Below are 17,295 nucleotides of genomic sequence, written 5' to 3'. Positions count from 1 at the left end.
GTAGCTTTGTGGGGAAAAAAACATGAACTAGCACTTCAGCTCCAAACTGTTGGGCATAAATTTCATTTAAATCTGAAGTGAAATCATATAATTGTAGGGCCACATCATGGCATTTATAGTTTCAGTTTGATGGGAAGGCTTAGAGTCAGTTCAAAATTGGAAAACGCAGTGGGCATCTCTCCTGGATAATAAGAAAAATGTAAGTAAAAGTGTAAAGCATAAAAATATGAAAAATGATTTTAATAATGAATGCTTTTTTCTTTGAAAACAGAGCAAATTGAATAAACCTAGAAATGTCTTTTTGTGTTTTAGACAGCTGAAATGAATGAACGACTGCAGAAAATGGGGGAGAGCTCTTTAAGAAATTTCACTATGGACACAGAGATGAGCTTATACAACTTTGAAGGTGAAGATTATAGAGAAAAACAAAAGGTAATTTTCCTTAGGATGACAAGTCTTTGAGAGCTCAGTTTAGCATAGCCTGTATGCTTGGACCTCTAGAAATGTTGTGGCTAACAAGGCTGTGCTAGAGAAGGTAGAAATCACTGAGCAATTCACTTAGCTCTGCACAAACATCAGGATTTTTCTTGGTAACTTCATTACAAGAAGTCAGCTTAATACAATGTAGTTTTGAAGTATGATTTTGTAAGTTTAATAATGTTGAATTGAAGTCCTTCAGTAAGATTAATTCACTGCTACTAATGGATTTTTTTTGCCAACGTTGTAGTTCTCGTAGAGCTTATTAATTGGGATATTTAGAGAAGCAATTCAGTTGTATCATATTAGATGATGGAATTTAGAGCCTGAGACCATCAATGGCGTTTGAGTAGTAAAGTCATAACTTCCCTCAAGTGACCAAAGTCAGTAAATACTGTAAAGGTATCTGGCCATACCGTAGCAAGACTATGGCCTGCCCTAACTGTTCTTCAGTATGTTGTCATTCAATTCTGTTTGTAGCTGAGCATGATGGAATGGATAGAGCCTCCTAAACGAGAACGCAAAGCTAATTACGCAGTTGATGCGTATTTCAGAGAAGCCCTGCGTGTTAGTGAACCCAAAGTCCCAAAGGTAAGAAACTGCCGAGTGTGGAAATCATTTCTGTGCTGCTTTGGCTCTTCTCCCCTGTTGCATGCCCTGCTCTCATCCTATACTGGAAATAAAATCAGTGTCTTCAGTGATGGCGGTTTAAATACTCAGAATCAAGCTTATGGAATGTTAATGTACCTATCTGTGTTTAAAGGCTCCACGACCTCCAAAACAGCCAAATATTCAGGATTTTCAGTTTTTCCCACCGCGGTTATTTGAACTTCTGGAAAAAGAAATTCTGTATTATCGTAAGACGATAGGGTATAAGGTAAGGCTTTTTCTTCCCTCCTCTGCCTCCCCACCCCCACTTCAAATTCATAGTTGGCATTTTTATTCATCCTTGCAAATTCTCTTGAAAAGAGCTAAATAAAGTAAATAAGACTGTATGAAGTTATTGTTCTGGTCTTATTTCTTTTTAATGTGTTTCTCATTTTGAATGAAAATGGCTTGAAGTCTCTCCTCCTGTTTCTGTTCCATAATAGAGTAGAAAAAGCGGTCTGTAATTCCTTCCTCTATTAAAAATGTCCTATGTGGGTATCCTTGTGCTTTGTGGTGGGTTCCTAGCAATAAGACTGAGTGGAAAAACTGAAGGCAGTTCTGATGCTTAATATACTTTTCCTCACAAAAAAAATGTGCTTTAAAGTGAGAAAATAGTTTTTGACAAATACAAGATCACCTTCCTGAGTACAGGCTGTGGGTTTTCATAGTTGCGTGTCTTATGCAGAAAATAACTTCAGGTAATATTGAAATCAGCTTTGTGTTGATAGGATGGTAAACGAAGTGACATCAATTTTCCTCGCATTTTGTTGGGATATAAAATGTTTAAAGATGTCAAGTCTGGATGCATTACCGTTACAAAAGAAAAGAGACTTACATTTTTTTCCCTACTGTGTGTTAGCACAATTTCCCCCTCTCCTGGCTGACATTACCAGGCAAACAGGAGCGTTGTGTTCTGATGTTGATTTTCATTGCTTGTGCCGCTGCTGGTTGATGAACTGGATTAGATCCCCCTACTTCCAGACATGTACCTTACTGCAAAACAACCGTGTCTCATGAGGGATTGTGATAAGAGGAAAGCATTTGTAAAATGTGGTGGAGAACATAAACTAATAAATACAAGGCAAGATTGGAAACTGCCGTTGCAAAAGAGTAGAACAAATATTGGCAACATGTTTTGCTGTTGTTGTTGTTTGTTTGTTTTTAAGGAAAGGTAGAAAGTGTCTTAAAGCCTAGTAGGAAGCAAAAAGATTTTTCTGTAAGGCAAGATAGATGAGAATTAAAGGAAGTAAAATTAGCTGAGAGGAGTTCTTCAATGAATGCTTCAATGAGGTTGAGAGTTGAAATTGGAATTGGGAAGACTGAAACTCAAGGCCTGGAAAGGAGGAAGGATGTTCTGGTCACTGCTCACTTCTGAAAACTGAAGGAATGCCAGGTGAAAGAAGTGTAAGACTTCTAGAAATGAAACGTGAATACAGGAAAATGGATTAAGGCTGTTAGATGGCTAGACATAGGAAGCATACAATTATATACAAATAGTACAATTTTGTTGATGCAAAGCTTTTATTTGCAGTAGCAGTTCACCTACCTGTTAAAGTATGTACACAGAAAAGTTCCTAAAGTACGTTTTAGACAGGAGAGGACAACAGATTGAAGATACCTCGATAAACTGAAGCTTCTTGAAGAAAAGTAGAGTAGGATCCTTTTATTACTTACAGGTGAAGCAACTTTCCATTTCTTACCTGAGACAAGAAGGAACAAGCAGAGATAAAGACATTGCCTTGTCTTACAGGAGGATATTCAATTTTGTGGTAGTTAAATAGCTGCAAAAGTATTTTAGTAATCTGGTATTTAAAAATATTTTTATTATGGGTTTGTTCCTTCAGGGTAGCCAAGGTGTGGGATGCTGTTTGGATTTGCTCTGTGATAACAGATATTTAATGGGTGCAGATTAACACCTCAGTCTGTGAGATTTAACGTGCACTTCTAGATGGTAAAGCAGGATTCATCACAACGTGTCTTTAGTAACGTTTCATTGTTGCTTGTTGATGCCTCGGATCTTAGGTTCCCAGGAATCCTGACCTCCCCAATGCAGCTCAGGTGCAAAAAGAAGAACAAAAGAAGATAGATGAGTCTATGCCTCTGAATCCTGAAGAAACTGAAGAGAAAGAGAAACTACTAACGCAGGTAAAATAAGGACAGGTCAAGTATTACATTGTGTGTGTATGAATATAATTATTTTTACTGGCATGGAACATAAATACAAAGTAATAATGATGCCACATGCAAAGGAAAGCTGCACTGAAGTTACAGAGATACAACAATTCTGACTTGCTTTTCTTTTGAGTGACCTTTCCTTGAGTCTTAGCTTTCCTAGTCAGCTCTTGTTCCCTGAATGTCTGCAGTATTTCTGAGGCAAACATTGTGTGGTCAGTGTCCTGCCAAGCAGTCCCTGGAGAAACCAGGCAATGGCTTCCTTCTACCTGCAGCTGACTGTTGATTTTTGTCTAAAAAGGTTTTGGAGAGGACAAGTTGCTATCAACATGAGCTTTTCACACAGCTGTATAAAGCAATGTCATGAATTCTGCCCCAGTTTAGTTTGGTATGTGCTTTTTCTGCCATGGCTGTCTCTGTCACTGGCTAGTTTCTTGACAGTCTGGACTGTACATTGCTGAATAAGGCTTATTAAAAACAAATTTGTAAGGAGAAAGGTATATCTCAAAGTAATAAGTTTTCTCTGAAACAATTGAGCTTAGTGTACCTTGAAATTTGCAAGGTAACAATTTGTTAATCTGTTAATCTCACCTGTTTATAGTAGAGGGAATATTTAAGTTGTTGTATGTGTCAGTACTGCTGTTCATGATTGATTAAAAATCTTTCTGTTGTGTATATTAAACTTGTAACGAAGCTGTCTAGTAGTAGAGTCAGCTGTAGAACTGACAGAGTTCCTGGAAGTGCATTTTTTTCATCACAGAAATACTCTTACAAGTTGCTGTTAAGGCACATGGCTTGTATTTGACGTTGTTGTTTTCTTCTCTCCCTGTCTTGAAAATGTCTTTCTTGAATGATGATTTTGTGCATTGCATTTCACTTAACTGTTGTTCAGTTCTGAATTCACTTCAGTACACAACATGTTTTCTATTTGACAGTGCTATAGAATTTGACTGCGTCTTTTCAGACGAGATTTTTTTCCTGACATAGTTAAATTTTCATCCAACTGTTTGGTTCAGAATTTGTGGATGTTGTAAATAGCAGCAACTGCTTTAGCTGTGTGCATTGCTTGAGGAACTTGGAATGACACTTGCAATGGAGCTTTCTCCACTCCTAAAACTTTTTGTTGCTTTTTTGGTGAAGGGTGATTTAGGTGAAGCTACACTGACCTGTCAGTGAGATTTTTCTTTGCAGAAGTACTGTAGAGAAGATTTTTAACAGGAAAAAAACTAAGAAGCTCTTATTAATGCATGTGGAGTCATGCAAAGCAAACAAACAAACAAAAAAATAAAAATGAAAAACCAACTCTCAAACTCATTAGACTTCTAATGACTCTCTAATAGCCCTGGGTAATAGAAGTTAAGGAAATCCTGCAGAACTGTTAGCCACTGTGACTGTGTGGCACTGCAGAGGCATTGTCAGTTGGAACTAATGGCACATACATAAGACAAAACTTGTTGCCTTTCTCCTTAGTAATGGCTTCTTGATCTCTTGCTGCTTACAGGGTTTTACAAACTGGAATAAGAGGGATTTTAATCAGTTCATTAAAGCTAATGAGAAATACGGTCGTGACGATATAGATAATATTGCCCGTGAGGTGGAGGGGAAATCGCCTGAGGAGGTCATTGAGTACTCAGGTATGTGGATCTGTTGAGATAAATTTCTTAGTTCTGATATCCGTAATTTTTGCTGCATATTCTTCTGTAAGATTAGGATTTGGTTGTGTATTGGAAGAACTCTTTGAACTGTTGTAATTCTTCCTAAATGACTTAGTTATGTTGTCTGCAGCATACAACATCTGCAGCTGTCCTTATCCATCCCTCAGTTGAAATCTAAAAGGTGGCATAGTTGACCTTGATGCTATGGTCTTGCAGATTCATAAGGTTGTATTTTAGAAGCTACGTAACTCTTTATAGATATATTTGTTATTCTAGCTAGGTATTTATGCAGTATCTTTTAATTTGGTCAGAATTCTTTGCTTCATTCTTATATTAATTTTGCTGAAATCCTTCATTAAATTGAACTTTGCAGTGTTCTCCCTGTTGCTTTAAAAAAAACAAAACAAAAAAAAAAAAACAAAACAACCACAAACAGTTAATCAAGAGTTCCCTATAAAGTGCTGAATTATTGAGTTAATAAAAAGATGTGATGGGAGGAAGCCACAAATTAAAGTTCTTTGTATAACTGAAGTATCGGGTAGTCCCAGCAAGTGAGAGCTGACATTAAATTATGTCTACTCATGTTATTAACCAGTTTCACCATTGTTATAAGAAGCCCACTTAAAGGTTTTTCAGTTTTATGTAATTCAGTTAATTATTTTGGATATAGATCATCTTGCAGTTGTTAGTAATCATTGCTTATATGAAGGCTGCTCTCCAAGTAATTCCACCTATTTTATGATCTTGGCCTCAAGATCCGAGGTGGATGTTGGTGGGATGGCAGTAGAAGTTGAACCTTCCCACCAGTGTCCTGTTACAGTTTGTTGCTGTGTGACAGACAGCAGCAGAGGGGCAGTCTGACATAGAAGGGTGTATGAAGCAAAGGGGTGGAACTGAATTCCTCCGTATGGAAGAAATGGTACCCACTGACATTCATTGACACTTGCTGAACATTTGTGGTAGCCAAGCAGTGGATGTGAGCACAGTGAGAGGTGGGAGGGGTAAGTTTCAGTAGTGGCAACAGTGAACAGGGCTCATCTCTGCTGGTGCAGATGTTCACAGGTGTGGCATGCAGGCTCTTGTTTGCCATTGAAAATGCGGAGCTGATGATGGTGACTGTTGAAAAGTAGTGTTTTGTAGCTGAGAATTTGTTCTATTGATGGTGTTACTGTGCTCTTTGCATCCATTGTAGCTTCCAAGGAAATAAATAGGAGGCATTACTTCTGGAGCAACCTGTGTAGTTGCCTGTAAAGATGGTGAATGAAGGTTTGTGTGAGCTGTCTTTGGCTAGCACAGTGAAAGGGAGAGTATTACCAATTCCTTAAAACTTCACACATCTACAAACTGCACTACATCTTCTGCTGCAGTGCTTTAATGGAGGAAAGGCGTAAGAATAAAGGGGAAGACTTTATTTTGCTAATTGTTTTGGTTTGTGTTTTTCAGCTGTTTTCTGGGAACGTTGCAATGAACTGCAGGACATTGAGAGAATTATGGCTCAAATTGAACGAGGAGAGGCAAGAATTCAACGGAGGATCAGTATCAAGAAAGCCCTTGATGCCAAAGTAATTACTGCAAGATTTTTTTAATTTAGGGTGATTGCTTCTTACTGTGCCTGTGGTTACAGGGATAGAATCTTCTGAATCCTTTCAGAAAGGGGGCAGCTGGGGTTGGGAGTTCTAGCTTTTTACTTAGTAACCATGTGTGTGTGATCAGCATTAATGTGTAATAAATCCATGGTGACATGCTGTGTGTTTAACAGTGGTTGTTTCTCTTCAGATCGCGAGGTATAAAGCACCTTTTCATCAGTTGCGTATTCAGTATGGAACAAACAAAGGGAAAAATTACACAGAGGAGGAAGACAGATTTTTGATCTGCATGCTGCACAAGATGGGCTTTGACAAAGAAAATGTGTATGAGGAATTAAGGCAGTGTGTGCGCAACGCTCCTCAGTTCAGATTTGACTGGTTCATCAAATCCAGAACAGCAATGGTAGGTATTGGCTACATGATCTAAGTCATTAGATTAAGTCATTACTAAGTGCAGCTTTCCTTGGATCACATACTTTGGATTCATGCCAGAATACTGGAAATTAAGAAAAACATGCTGAGAAAGTAGTGTTGGCTTTCACTGTCACTTGTTTTCTAAAAACAACCTATTCCTGTAGTACAGCAAACAACACAGTGCACAGAAAATCTTCTGAGTCACGTGCTACCAAAGGGACTAATGCAGAAGAAAGCTAGCCTTACAAGTAGCAGAGGTACTGCTGTTGCAAGCTGGAAGTTTCAATGTTATCTCTTAAAATGTGTCTGCTCTTCAGAATTATTGGACAACGTTAAAATCTGAAAACATCTGAATTGGATATTTAGAGGGAATTTCAGCTTTTCTAACTTTGCTCTTTGATTTTTAAATGCCCAGGGAAGTTTTCAGAGCTAAATGTGAGCTAATCATTAGTTTAAAATTATCTTTAGTTTTTAATAGGGATTTCATATGTAAGTGCTTTTTAGTTAACATTTTCTGGAGATTTTTGTTCATTCTTGGAAAACGAATCCAAGTTCAGTAGATAAATACATGAATACTCTGAATTTTGGTTGAGAGCCTATTCATGAGTACAGTGTGCAGGTCTGCACTATGTAAAGAACAAATGCATTTGTATCTTGTGTGTGATCATATAAACATGGGAAACATGTCCTTCCAGTTTTCTTATAATAACATCAAGTGATCTTCTAAGGTGTGAGAGCTAGGCATGATGGCATGGCTGAGACACCTCGGGGAAGTACCCTCTTCTAGATGCAGCTGTCCCAGATATTCCCTCTTGCCCTGTGAACCAGTTTCTAATTCAGTGTTACATTGTGGTCATGTAACTCACATACTGTTTTGTATGCAAAGTTCAGTGCAGCAGAACAACTTGTGCATTACTTAATGCAGTCTCCTTCAGGATGTCAATGAAATGTTTTTTCAGAATTGTGGGTACAGTACTAAGAATAATAGAACAAGTTGAAATATTTCAGGTGTGTTTTTGAATGTGTACTTTGCCACTGTTACAGCTTCACAGTCCAATTTTTGCCTGACATTTCAGCAATTGAAGTGTTTCGTGATAGTCCAGTGGTTACCCTTAATTAAAAAGGATAGCAAGCTTTTCTTGCTGAAATGTCAGTTTGAAGAATTACTGATGGTAAAATTGTAACCATAAAGAAGCCTCCAGTATTAAGTCCAGTTAATTTTAAGTTGTCTATGGAGAGATCCATGCAAGTCAGTCATAGAAACTGGTACTAGAAATTAAAAATATGGCTCAACATTTAATTTTGGTTGGCATATTTAAGTCAGAGGTAGTGTTAAATCTTACGTTTAAATCTTCCTAATCATACATTCACTCAAATTTTTATTTTTGAAGGAGAAAGGAGTCATTTTCTAAAGTGCAGAAATGTTTTACTATTGCTGAAACCAAGGGAGGGGCATACAGTGAATTCTGTATTATTTTCTCATAAAACTATATACAGTAATACTGATTTGTTTTTCTACTGTTAGCTGAAGGAGTGGTGTGAAAATACAGAGAAAATAATCTTTCACTTCATATATGTATTTATTTTTCTTAATGGTTTTAAATTGTTAGGATAGTTAAGATTAAACTGCCAATAATCGTGTATTTTATGCATACAGATATGGTGATATTTGTGGAAGCATTCACTTCTGTGGATCTGTTTTGTGCAGGCTTGATACTTTCTGTGAAGAGAAGTGCTGGAGGGTAACTTGGTTCCAAGAATTACATACTAAGAATAAATAGAAATCATTACAGAGGGATATGTGTAGTAAGTTTAGTGGAAGTGGATAAAACCCCTCCTTAGAACACTGAAATTCACAAGTAACCTCAAAGTTACCTTGTATTACATTCAAACTCATGAAACAAGTTAAGCAGGGAGTGTAATTCTGATAACTTGTGATTGGGCTTTCCAGGAAGACTTTGCATTCTACTATCCACTAGATGTCTCTTGAATTCCACATAAATAGCTGATTTATCTTCCATCTTATTTTTCTTCTGTAAATTTTCTCACAGGAAAGCAAAAATAAATTGTTTCATTGACTCATTCCACTAACAGTTTTTTTATTTTTAATCTAAAATGTAAGTTTGCAGAGGGAGAGCTTAGGTGCTCTTTAAAGTGATAAAGTTCTTAACATGGCGTGGAGGCATGCATGTTTGATTTGTTTCTGTCTTATGTAGGAAGAATGCAGAATATTGTGACAATAATGAATCATCTCTGTTTTCTGGGCATAATTTGTGCATGCCCTCTGGCTTTTCTGCAGACCCTGCCCAGTGTAAGAAAAATGACCCACTGTACGTACAGGAATATTCAGACCTGTTGACAGAGCCTTGAACTTCTACTTTCACACTCATGCCAACATCTTTGCGTTCAGTCATGCAGAAGGAGGTGATGGTTCATTGCACCCGTCTTATTTCCTGCAATACTAGCTGTTATAGCCATGAAAGCAGGGAGCAGAGTACATCTTATCTCTTTCAATCCTAAAGAGGAAAGTATCAGGCCATACTGAATGAAATTGCATCTGCAAAGGTGCAAGGCGTTTCAGACGGAGTGTACTTTCATAGCACTAAAATGAGGTGGATCAGCCCATACAGTACTTCTTGTAGTGGAAGGCAGACTTCATCATGCTGTGATAGTAGGTGTAGCAGAAGTCCATGTGCATGCTACTTATTGATGTCAAATGCTTCTGTGATTCTCCTGAGAAAGCTGTTTTTGAGTCCTTTGTCCACAGCATGCTCTGGAGTGGCAGTCCATCTGGGAATCCCCAAGTGTGAACCTGAATGTGTCTATGCAGACATTTTTTACCTGAGAAATTAGAGTATTTGTCTCTTGAGGCAAATGATGCATGGTTATTTCTCAACACCTTTCTGATAATGGTTTGTCTTGAATTTAGCACAAGCCAATTTCTTACATTCATACAGGTTGAAGTAATGGTTTTTGTGTGGAACAGGTCGTCACTGGTCTTTACCTACAGTTCTGAAGTCCCTGAGTGCAATGTACACAGATTCCAACAATGTGAAGTGCCTCTGCCACGTGGATGATCATCTTTCTACTCTTCTCTGCTTTTAGTCATCCCTAGGGGTCTAAAGAGAGTGGTGTATTTGGGAAGACAAACACACCACTGGCCTTGCTCGCACCCAAGCTTTCTCATACTTGCTGACTGTTAATTTGAATGCCAGTGTTTGTGTGGAATTTGAAGGTTTGTAGTGGTCGAATTGTGAAGATTTTTGGTTTTTCTTTTGCTGTGGGGTTTCTTCCACATGAGTGTGATAGAAAATATTTATTTATTTATTTATTCTTTGAGCAGAAAAGAAAAGCAGTGGAATTGCTGTTCCCAACACGCGTAAAACATAATATCAGTAGTATGTACTTATTCTGTATTTCATAGGAGACTTTTCATTCTCAGATGGGATACAAAGAAGAATCAAATGGATTTTTCTTTACCAAGCCAGCTTGGTGGCAGTTGTACTGAAGAATGTTATTTATAGTTTAAAAAAAAAAAAAAAAAAGAAAAATCATATGACTTAATCTAGATTGCTTTCAGATGCCACGGGAGACTTGCTACTTACAAGTATTGAAGGCCTCCTACTTTCTGGGTGCTTTTTGACCAAAATTCAGCACTGAGTTCTAAGCTTAAAGCTGCACAGGTCTTTGCTAGTTTGGAGCTCTGCACTGTGTTCTCTCTTTGCAAAGAGATTCTGTGTGTCACAGCAAAGTAATGCTGCAGATGGTTTGGATTTCTTTTCTCTCTGTGTTAAAGATGTACCTTAAGACCTCTCTTTCTAAAATCTGGCGAAGTGTGCTGGCAGGCAGTGTATTATTTGCTTCACATAAACAAGACAAAAGACTGGGTCAGTCTGTAGTTGGTTCAGAAGAAAAAGACAACTCTGTAAAAATGGAGTACTTTGGAAGTCAAGAATTTCAGCTATTTTTGTTAATTAGTTTTATTTAGAACTTGTTTTCTGTTTCCTCAGGAGTTTCAGAGACGCTGCAATACTCTCATATCTTTAATAGAGAAAGAAAACATGGAAATTGAGGAAAAAGAAAGAGCTGAAAAGAAGAAAAGAGGAGCGAAAGTCACATCGGTATGTTGAGCAGCACCTTACTTCTAGTGGGGCTGAATTCCATTGTATCTTGTTAGAAAACGAAGATAATAGCATCTGATGGCTTCAAGTATATACCATTAGTTGAGAGATTAAACAAATACCTGTGTTAACAACTCCCCTAGATTTGTTGTTGATATTCCCAATTCATCCAGCTTGGGTCTTTCCATTTTTTTTTTTCCTCAGAAGAGGCTTTAGTGTAAGTAACTGAGGAGCTAGTAAGAAAACAAAGCTTTTGTTCCTGCCTATGTGTATACATGATATATTGGCTCTAATTGAGTCTAAGGATTGTCATTGCTCCCTTTGTAGTAGTTCCTGGAGGAAGAAATTAGAAGTGTTCTGTTTACTTGCTTTAAAGATGACAATCCTTTAAAATAAAACAAATTGTGGTCCTGATTGTATCTAATTTGTGCTGTATGGTATCTGTGCCATTGAGACCGTTTTGTGCAGGTCTTAAGGAAAGCAGAAGGGGTGGCAGAATTCTGTCTGTGGCTAAGATTGTTTTGTTCACCCTGCTGTTTTGGCCTGTAAAATTTGAATTGGAACTTACAGTACATCAATGTTGCTAATCTTTTTGATTAGTTAACATACTGCAAAAAAGCAATGTTATGTTACCATTTCTATGAATTTATTAATCTTAAAATAATTTTCTCCCTTTTAGTCACAAAAGAGAAAAGCAGACCTGGCTGCTGAAAACTCTGGAAAGAAAGATGCTAAGAAAGTTAAATCGTGAACTTGGAAAACAAATTCAAAATATAAAGCTGTCTCTTTCTTCTCTTCATCTACAAGTATTAATTGCCAACTTCTCTGTATTCATGGTACCCACCCACAAATCCCTTGGCTTAATTTTGCAATTTTGTATATTTTACAATGTCATTCTTTACCTAGAATGTGTAGCTTTATATTTTATGCATTCCAGTATTTTTGTGTATTGTATTTTGTGAAATCATGTCTTCAGCAAAAGTCACTCAGTCCTTGTTTTTTTTAAGCTTGTGCTGAGGTTTTAGCTTTTATATGTTTTATATGCTGCTGCTTTGAAAGAAGAACTAGATTCTATAGCTGTATTATTGTTGTTTCATATTTTAAATTTATATGGCTGTGGGAAAATAAAATTATTTGAACAGAAACATACTTCATCTTCGTTTTCCCTCCCCTCTTTTCTGCATAGCCTCATTTAAAGTGAATGTTAAGGTTTGTACAATTGTGCCTTCATCATCAATCAGATTTTTTTTTGGAGTATATAGACAGCATCAGGAGCATGACAAAACAAAATCTAATGAAGCTGATGTCATTGTTTGGTGTCAGTATCAGATGGGTGTTTTTCTCAGAAGTACTCCGAAGGAAATGCTGCAGATAAGTTTTTCTGTTTTCCTAGTCACTGGTTTCTATTAGGCTGCATGTGTGCTTAAGCACAGGGTGAAGTGTTTCCTGGAATGACCTCCAGATCAAACCTTTTCTATGCCTCATGAATGGAAGTGCACAACTAATAGCTTCGTTAAGTAGCAAACAAAATAACTCCTCTCTTGGTTGGTAGGCTGCTCAGATATGATGCCTTGTGCTAGATGATCTGTTGCTGTAATTAGCTCTTAATTCTTTCTCCTTTCACCTTTGATTCAGCACGTCAGTCAGAAGCAATGGGGATATGCTATGGAGTGCTCCTTTTTAGTATTTCCATTTTAATGAGGGGATGAAAGTGTTGGATGTACCTTTTCTTGACTTTGTGAGAATGGCCTTTATTAAGCAGGTTCATAGTTTCTGCTCACCTTGGAGTCTCTGCCTTTCTCAGATAAGTAGAACAGTGACTGTGACATCTAATGTTTTACTTTAATCTTCTGTCTCTGATCTGGTGTTTAGTATGGACCTTGCCACAGCAACACATGACCTTATAATGTCAAGTGTAGATTAATGCAGTGTGCTTTACATGGTACCTTCCTTGAAGATGTGTAAGTTTCTTCTAGTGCAGTTTGCTTCCTTCGTGAGTTGTTTGAGATGATAATGTTGCCTTGTATTTCATGCTTTTGTTGGCTACTTTCTTCTGAATTTTGTAAAACTTAAGCTTTAATAAAAACTTACTGAGTTCTAGGACAGAGTTCTGTCCACATTTTTGTGTTAATTAAAATCTGCTGGAATGTGTCTGAGGCTTTCTGGGATTAATGTCTGTACATTTGATGAACGATTACCAGTCTTTCCTGATGGTCTGCGTAGAAGGTTTTGTACAAAAATGGGTGTGATGGCTTGGCTGGGCACTTGGAAAGATGCTGTTCTTTTGGCTTTCGTATTTCAGAATGGAGCTTTTGTCCAGGGACCCAGTCATTAATTGCTTGCCCTGGGCTTTTATTTGTAAGATTTGTAGTTCAACAGAGTATTTATTGTTGAGATCTGAGTTGAGAGCCATGCCTAGTAATGATGGGGCACAGCTTTCAGGCAGCAGGCTAACGATGGGTGTCAGCATACTTTTAACTGAGTATGCAACCACAGTGGGCTAGAGTGCATGTGGAGAAGGATGGCTTTCCAAATAGTATTGCTGGTATCAGAGTAGTCGGTGTCCTATTTTGTCCTTGGCAGGAGGACATCTAGTGTAATTATGGTCTGTAAATTGTTATGCAGCTACCTACATATAAATCACAAATCTCTGGAGCATTGCTATTAATAGAGGAAGATGCCTTATTTACATTTGCTTTTCAGCTCCTGTGTCACTCAGTAACTTTACTGCCTGAAGTTATAACAGCGTGTATAAAGAGGAAGGGAAATAAACTGGAAGAGCCAAATTAATTTTTACTTAATTATGTCAGCTAGGGGTAGAACCCTATTCCTTCGCTACTATTTGGTGTAATCAGGTAATATTTTTAATGCTTTAAGTCTTAAAATACATGAAATCTGTTTTTCTATTTATTGGAGATTAGCTTTGTTACACTTACGTTCTTGTTTATGTTCTTGTGTATCCAGTTTCTCTGCACTATTTGCAAAGTATATGGGAAGTTTTGAAATATTAAAACCTCAACTTGTTCTTTTATGCAGATTTCTTGGTTTTGGTTACCTCAAATTAATACTGCTCCTTCAGTGATGTGATACAGTAGCTGCATAGCACAAGATCATGCAGTCCTTTCAGATACTACCCTTGTGATCAGACAGCTTCTCTGAAGCATGATAGATACTCCCAGGAAATATGTTATCTCGTACAGTCTGTGGTTCCTGGTTAAACTAAATGTGGTGCTGAACAACATCCTTGAGAGCACTTGTATACTATATTCTAGTTCCTCAGCATATTGAGTCTTCCTATTCATCATGTCCCACAGTGATAACTAAAGAAAATTGCTAACAGGTGCTGGTCAGGATTAAAATAAAATGGATCTTTCTTTTCCTTTTCTGTTCTTCTAGTTGTAGATATAACCACAGTATGTGCCTAGCAGAATCTAAGTGATATGCTGCTGTGGCTCAAAATTAGGTGGGCTGAAAGAAAGGAATCACTTAGTTTTAACTACTTTTATCTTAGATGAGGAATACTGCCTGTGAGAAATTTGTAAGCACTGAATGTAATGTCACACAAAGAACTCCTGAAAACTCTGGGCCTTCAGACAATTGGGTAGTTGTTGGAGAAATATGATATGAAAAGTTTGAAAGGAATTTCTTGTCTCCTATTGAGTACACAACTAAAATTTGGTGATGGTTGTGTTGGGGCTGAAGAAAGTAATGCACAATCATCCAGCACTTCTCAAAGTGCACGTATCCTCTTTGGAGAGGGCACAACAGCTCTTATTGTTTCAAATTAGCCACCCTTTATTTTTGAGTTATGTTTGTGGTGATAAACTTACATGGCTGAATCTTCATTGTTTTTAATTCCTATTTCTCATAATGACATCTAGAAGGAAGGGTTTTCTCCCTGCTAGTAATGTGAAACCATCTTCAGGTGCCATTTGAACAAGTAGCATCACTGTGCTAGAATAGATTTTTTTGTTGTTGTAAATTTGCATTGCTCCTTGAATTTATTGCTAATACTGGTTATGGTTTAGAAAGAAAAATAGTTTTCACTCCTTGATATCATAAGCAAAGGAATGCAGTATATAAAGGTAAATCCATCTGAATGCCTGATGGAAGAAACTTCCTATGCATTTCCTACAGCACCTGCACTTCTTGCTGTGTGCTGTCACAGACCCTGGCACTGGCCATAGGCTCTCACTGTGCCTGCCTCTTCCCCAGGCTCACTGCTGGGTTTAAGCACGTTCAGTGATGACAGATTTATAACAAAGCTACTGAAGGGAAAAAAAAGAGCCCCAACTAACAACAGCCAAAACCTCCAAGGGCCTTACAGGTTGGAAAAGCATGGAATTTTTCAGCCAGCAGTAGTTTGAAAGGATGAAATGACAGATGTGACACTGACACCCTTGCTGATGTTGGGTTGGAAAGAGTTGATCTCTGTAGTTCATACCTGTTAAGAACTGAAGACTGATTGCTAAATTTTATGTGAGTTTATCTAGTCCGTGTACTTCAAGCACATATGTAAAAGCTTTGCTGAATCACAGTTAGAATGTTTGCTTTTAGTTTTTCCAAAAGAGTAGAATTGAACTCGGTTTGCATATTTTGAAATGTGTTAATTGCATTTGCATGCTATCCAGCCTCTACATTCAGCATCTACGTGTTCAGTCTGCATTGCGTTGAAAGGTAACTTCTGAACTTCTTAAAAATGAGATTTACATTGTACACAAAAATTGATATGAACTATTGTCTTCCATTAACTGCACTCTGGTGCTGACTGGCCCATGCACTTGGGGTGCTGTTCAAAATAGTTTGGTTTATTTCCATTTCTCTCGTACCTCTCAGAGCTTTCAGGCTATTACAGCTGAATGCAAGGTGTGTGTGTGGCTGCTCCACATCTGCTTTCAAAATCTAATTTCCTATAATCTTGAAGTGTTAGTGTCTGTATCTTTGTGACAGCCTTACCTGTTGTTGTCTCAAAATATGTTGATGCTTTATTAAAGTATATTGCAGTTTTTCAGTTTTTTCATCCCTTTGGTGGGTTACTGAAATAAAATACCTTGGAGCTTATGTCCTCTTGATGTAGAGTAGTAAGAACCAGGCATTGTATCACTGCAGCCTTTGATCACCAGTAGATGTGACTCCACAATCTCATTCCTCAGCTCAGTTTAATTCCCAGCTGAGGATGATCTGTAGCTACTTGCTACTTTCATACTGTCTATGAGCACTGATGCCTATCATTTACAGAATGTTTTGGAAGCTGGACCTGTTAAGTCTTCTGAAGAAGCTTCTGTGCTCAAATAAGAGGACTTGTAAAGGGAGCAGCTGTCCTGCCTGCAGGTATAGTTGGTAGTTTCCCCTTATGGAGGACTAGAAAAACTTGGGGCAGATCTGTCCCATCTGGAGAGATACTAAACTGTTGTAATAAAACAGTTTGTTATAAACAAAGATCTCTGTAGTCATTCTTGAAGAGAATGTTTCCACATCGCTCTCAACTATAACAGTTGTGTGACCTATGCTTTTATAGGTGCTATGAGAGCACTTCCACTAGGGACTAGGGAAAGCAAATGGGGTGGGAGGGGAGTGGGGATGTCCCCATTTAAGCTGGGAAGCTGGAGGAACTTGGTGCTTTGCTTGCAGGACTTGAGATCTGCTACAGTGCACAGATTATCTGGAAAACAGCGCAGGAGAGTTGGGGCAGGTGGAAAGGGGGTGAGCAGCTGCAGCTGTGGGAGCAGCCAGAAGAGCAGTGGTGGTTGGGTTGTGTGAGGTTTTCTCACTGCAGCCCTCAGTGTCTGGGAAGGCCATCTTTCTCAGGGAACAGAACTTGCTGCTTCTATCTGGCAGTTTCATGCCTTAAGAAAACAGTGTGAAAAGTTACCTTCTTTTATTTTATCCATTGTTAATTAGTTGGATGCTGCCTAAGGCCACAGATTCTTCAGGATTGTTTTTTGAGTGCTTTCTTTGCCTCTTATTTTGTGATCTCTGCTGGGGGAAAGAACACTTGATTATGGAGTATTTTAAATCATAGCAATCCTAAGCCCTGCCACTAATGAGAAGCTGAGATTTTGTGCCAGTAATGCCAAATGCTGCATACTGGTGGCTTTGGAATTTCATGGAGCTTCTACACAATTCCAAGAGTAAATCCAACAACATCCATTATGTTGGTGGTGAGTCATGTTTTCTAAATGAGCGTAATACAGCAGTGTTCAGGTAGCAACTGCATTATAG

At 38.0% G+C, this 17,295-nt stretch overlaps 1 protein-coding gene across 1 annotated transcript in view; it reads left to right on the top strand.

The window, feature by feature from the left end:
• SMARCA1 (SWI/SNF related, matrix associated, actin dependent regulator of chromatin, subfamily a, member 1) overlaps window positions 1-16,084 on the top strand; it is a 30,508-nt gene extending 14,424 nt beyond the window's left edge. Inside the window, exons 16-24 of the mRNA XM_052673489.1 lie at window positions 313-432; window positions 958-1,068; window positions 1,241-1,354; window positions 3,148-3,270; window positions 4,799-4,931; window positions 6,396-6,514; window positions 6,729-6,941; window positions 10,963-11,073; window positions 11,753-16,084. Coding sequence (XP_052529449.1) covers window positions 313-432; window positions 958-1,068; window positions 1,241-1,354; window positions 3,148-3,270; window positions 4,799-4,931; window positions 6,396-6,514; window positions 6,729-6,941; window positions 10,963-11,073; window positions 11,753-11,824 — 1,116 coding nt within the window. The 3' untranslated portion in view covers window positions 11,825-16,084. The remainder of the gene's footprint in view (window positions 1-312; window positions 433-957; window positions 1,069-1,240; window positions 1,355-3,147; window positions 3,271-4,798; window positions 4,932-6,395; window positions 6,515-6,728; window positions 6,942-10,962; window positions 11,074-11,752) is intronic.
• Window positions 16,085-17,295: the final 1,211 nt, after the last annotated feature.

The sequence above is a fragment of the Tympanuchus pallidicinctus genome, unplaced genomic scaffold (genome assembly GCF_026119805.1).
Source record: "Tympanuchus pallidicinctus isolate F22 unplaced genomic scaffold, pur_lepc_1.0 scaffold13, whole genome shotgun sequence".
Taxonomy (NCBI): domain Eukaryota; kingdom Metazoa; phylum Chordata; class Aves; order Galliformes; family Phasianidae; genus Tympanuchus; species Tympanuchus pallidicinctus.
Note: the sequence above shows the minus strand (reverse complement) of the source record. Positions and strands in the feature narration are given on the sequence as shown.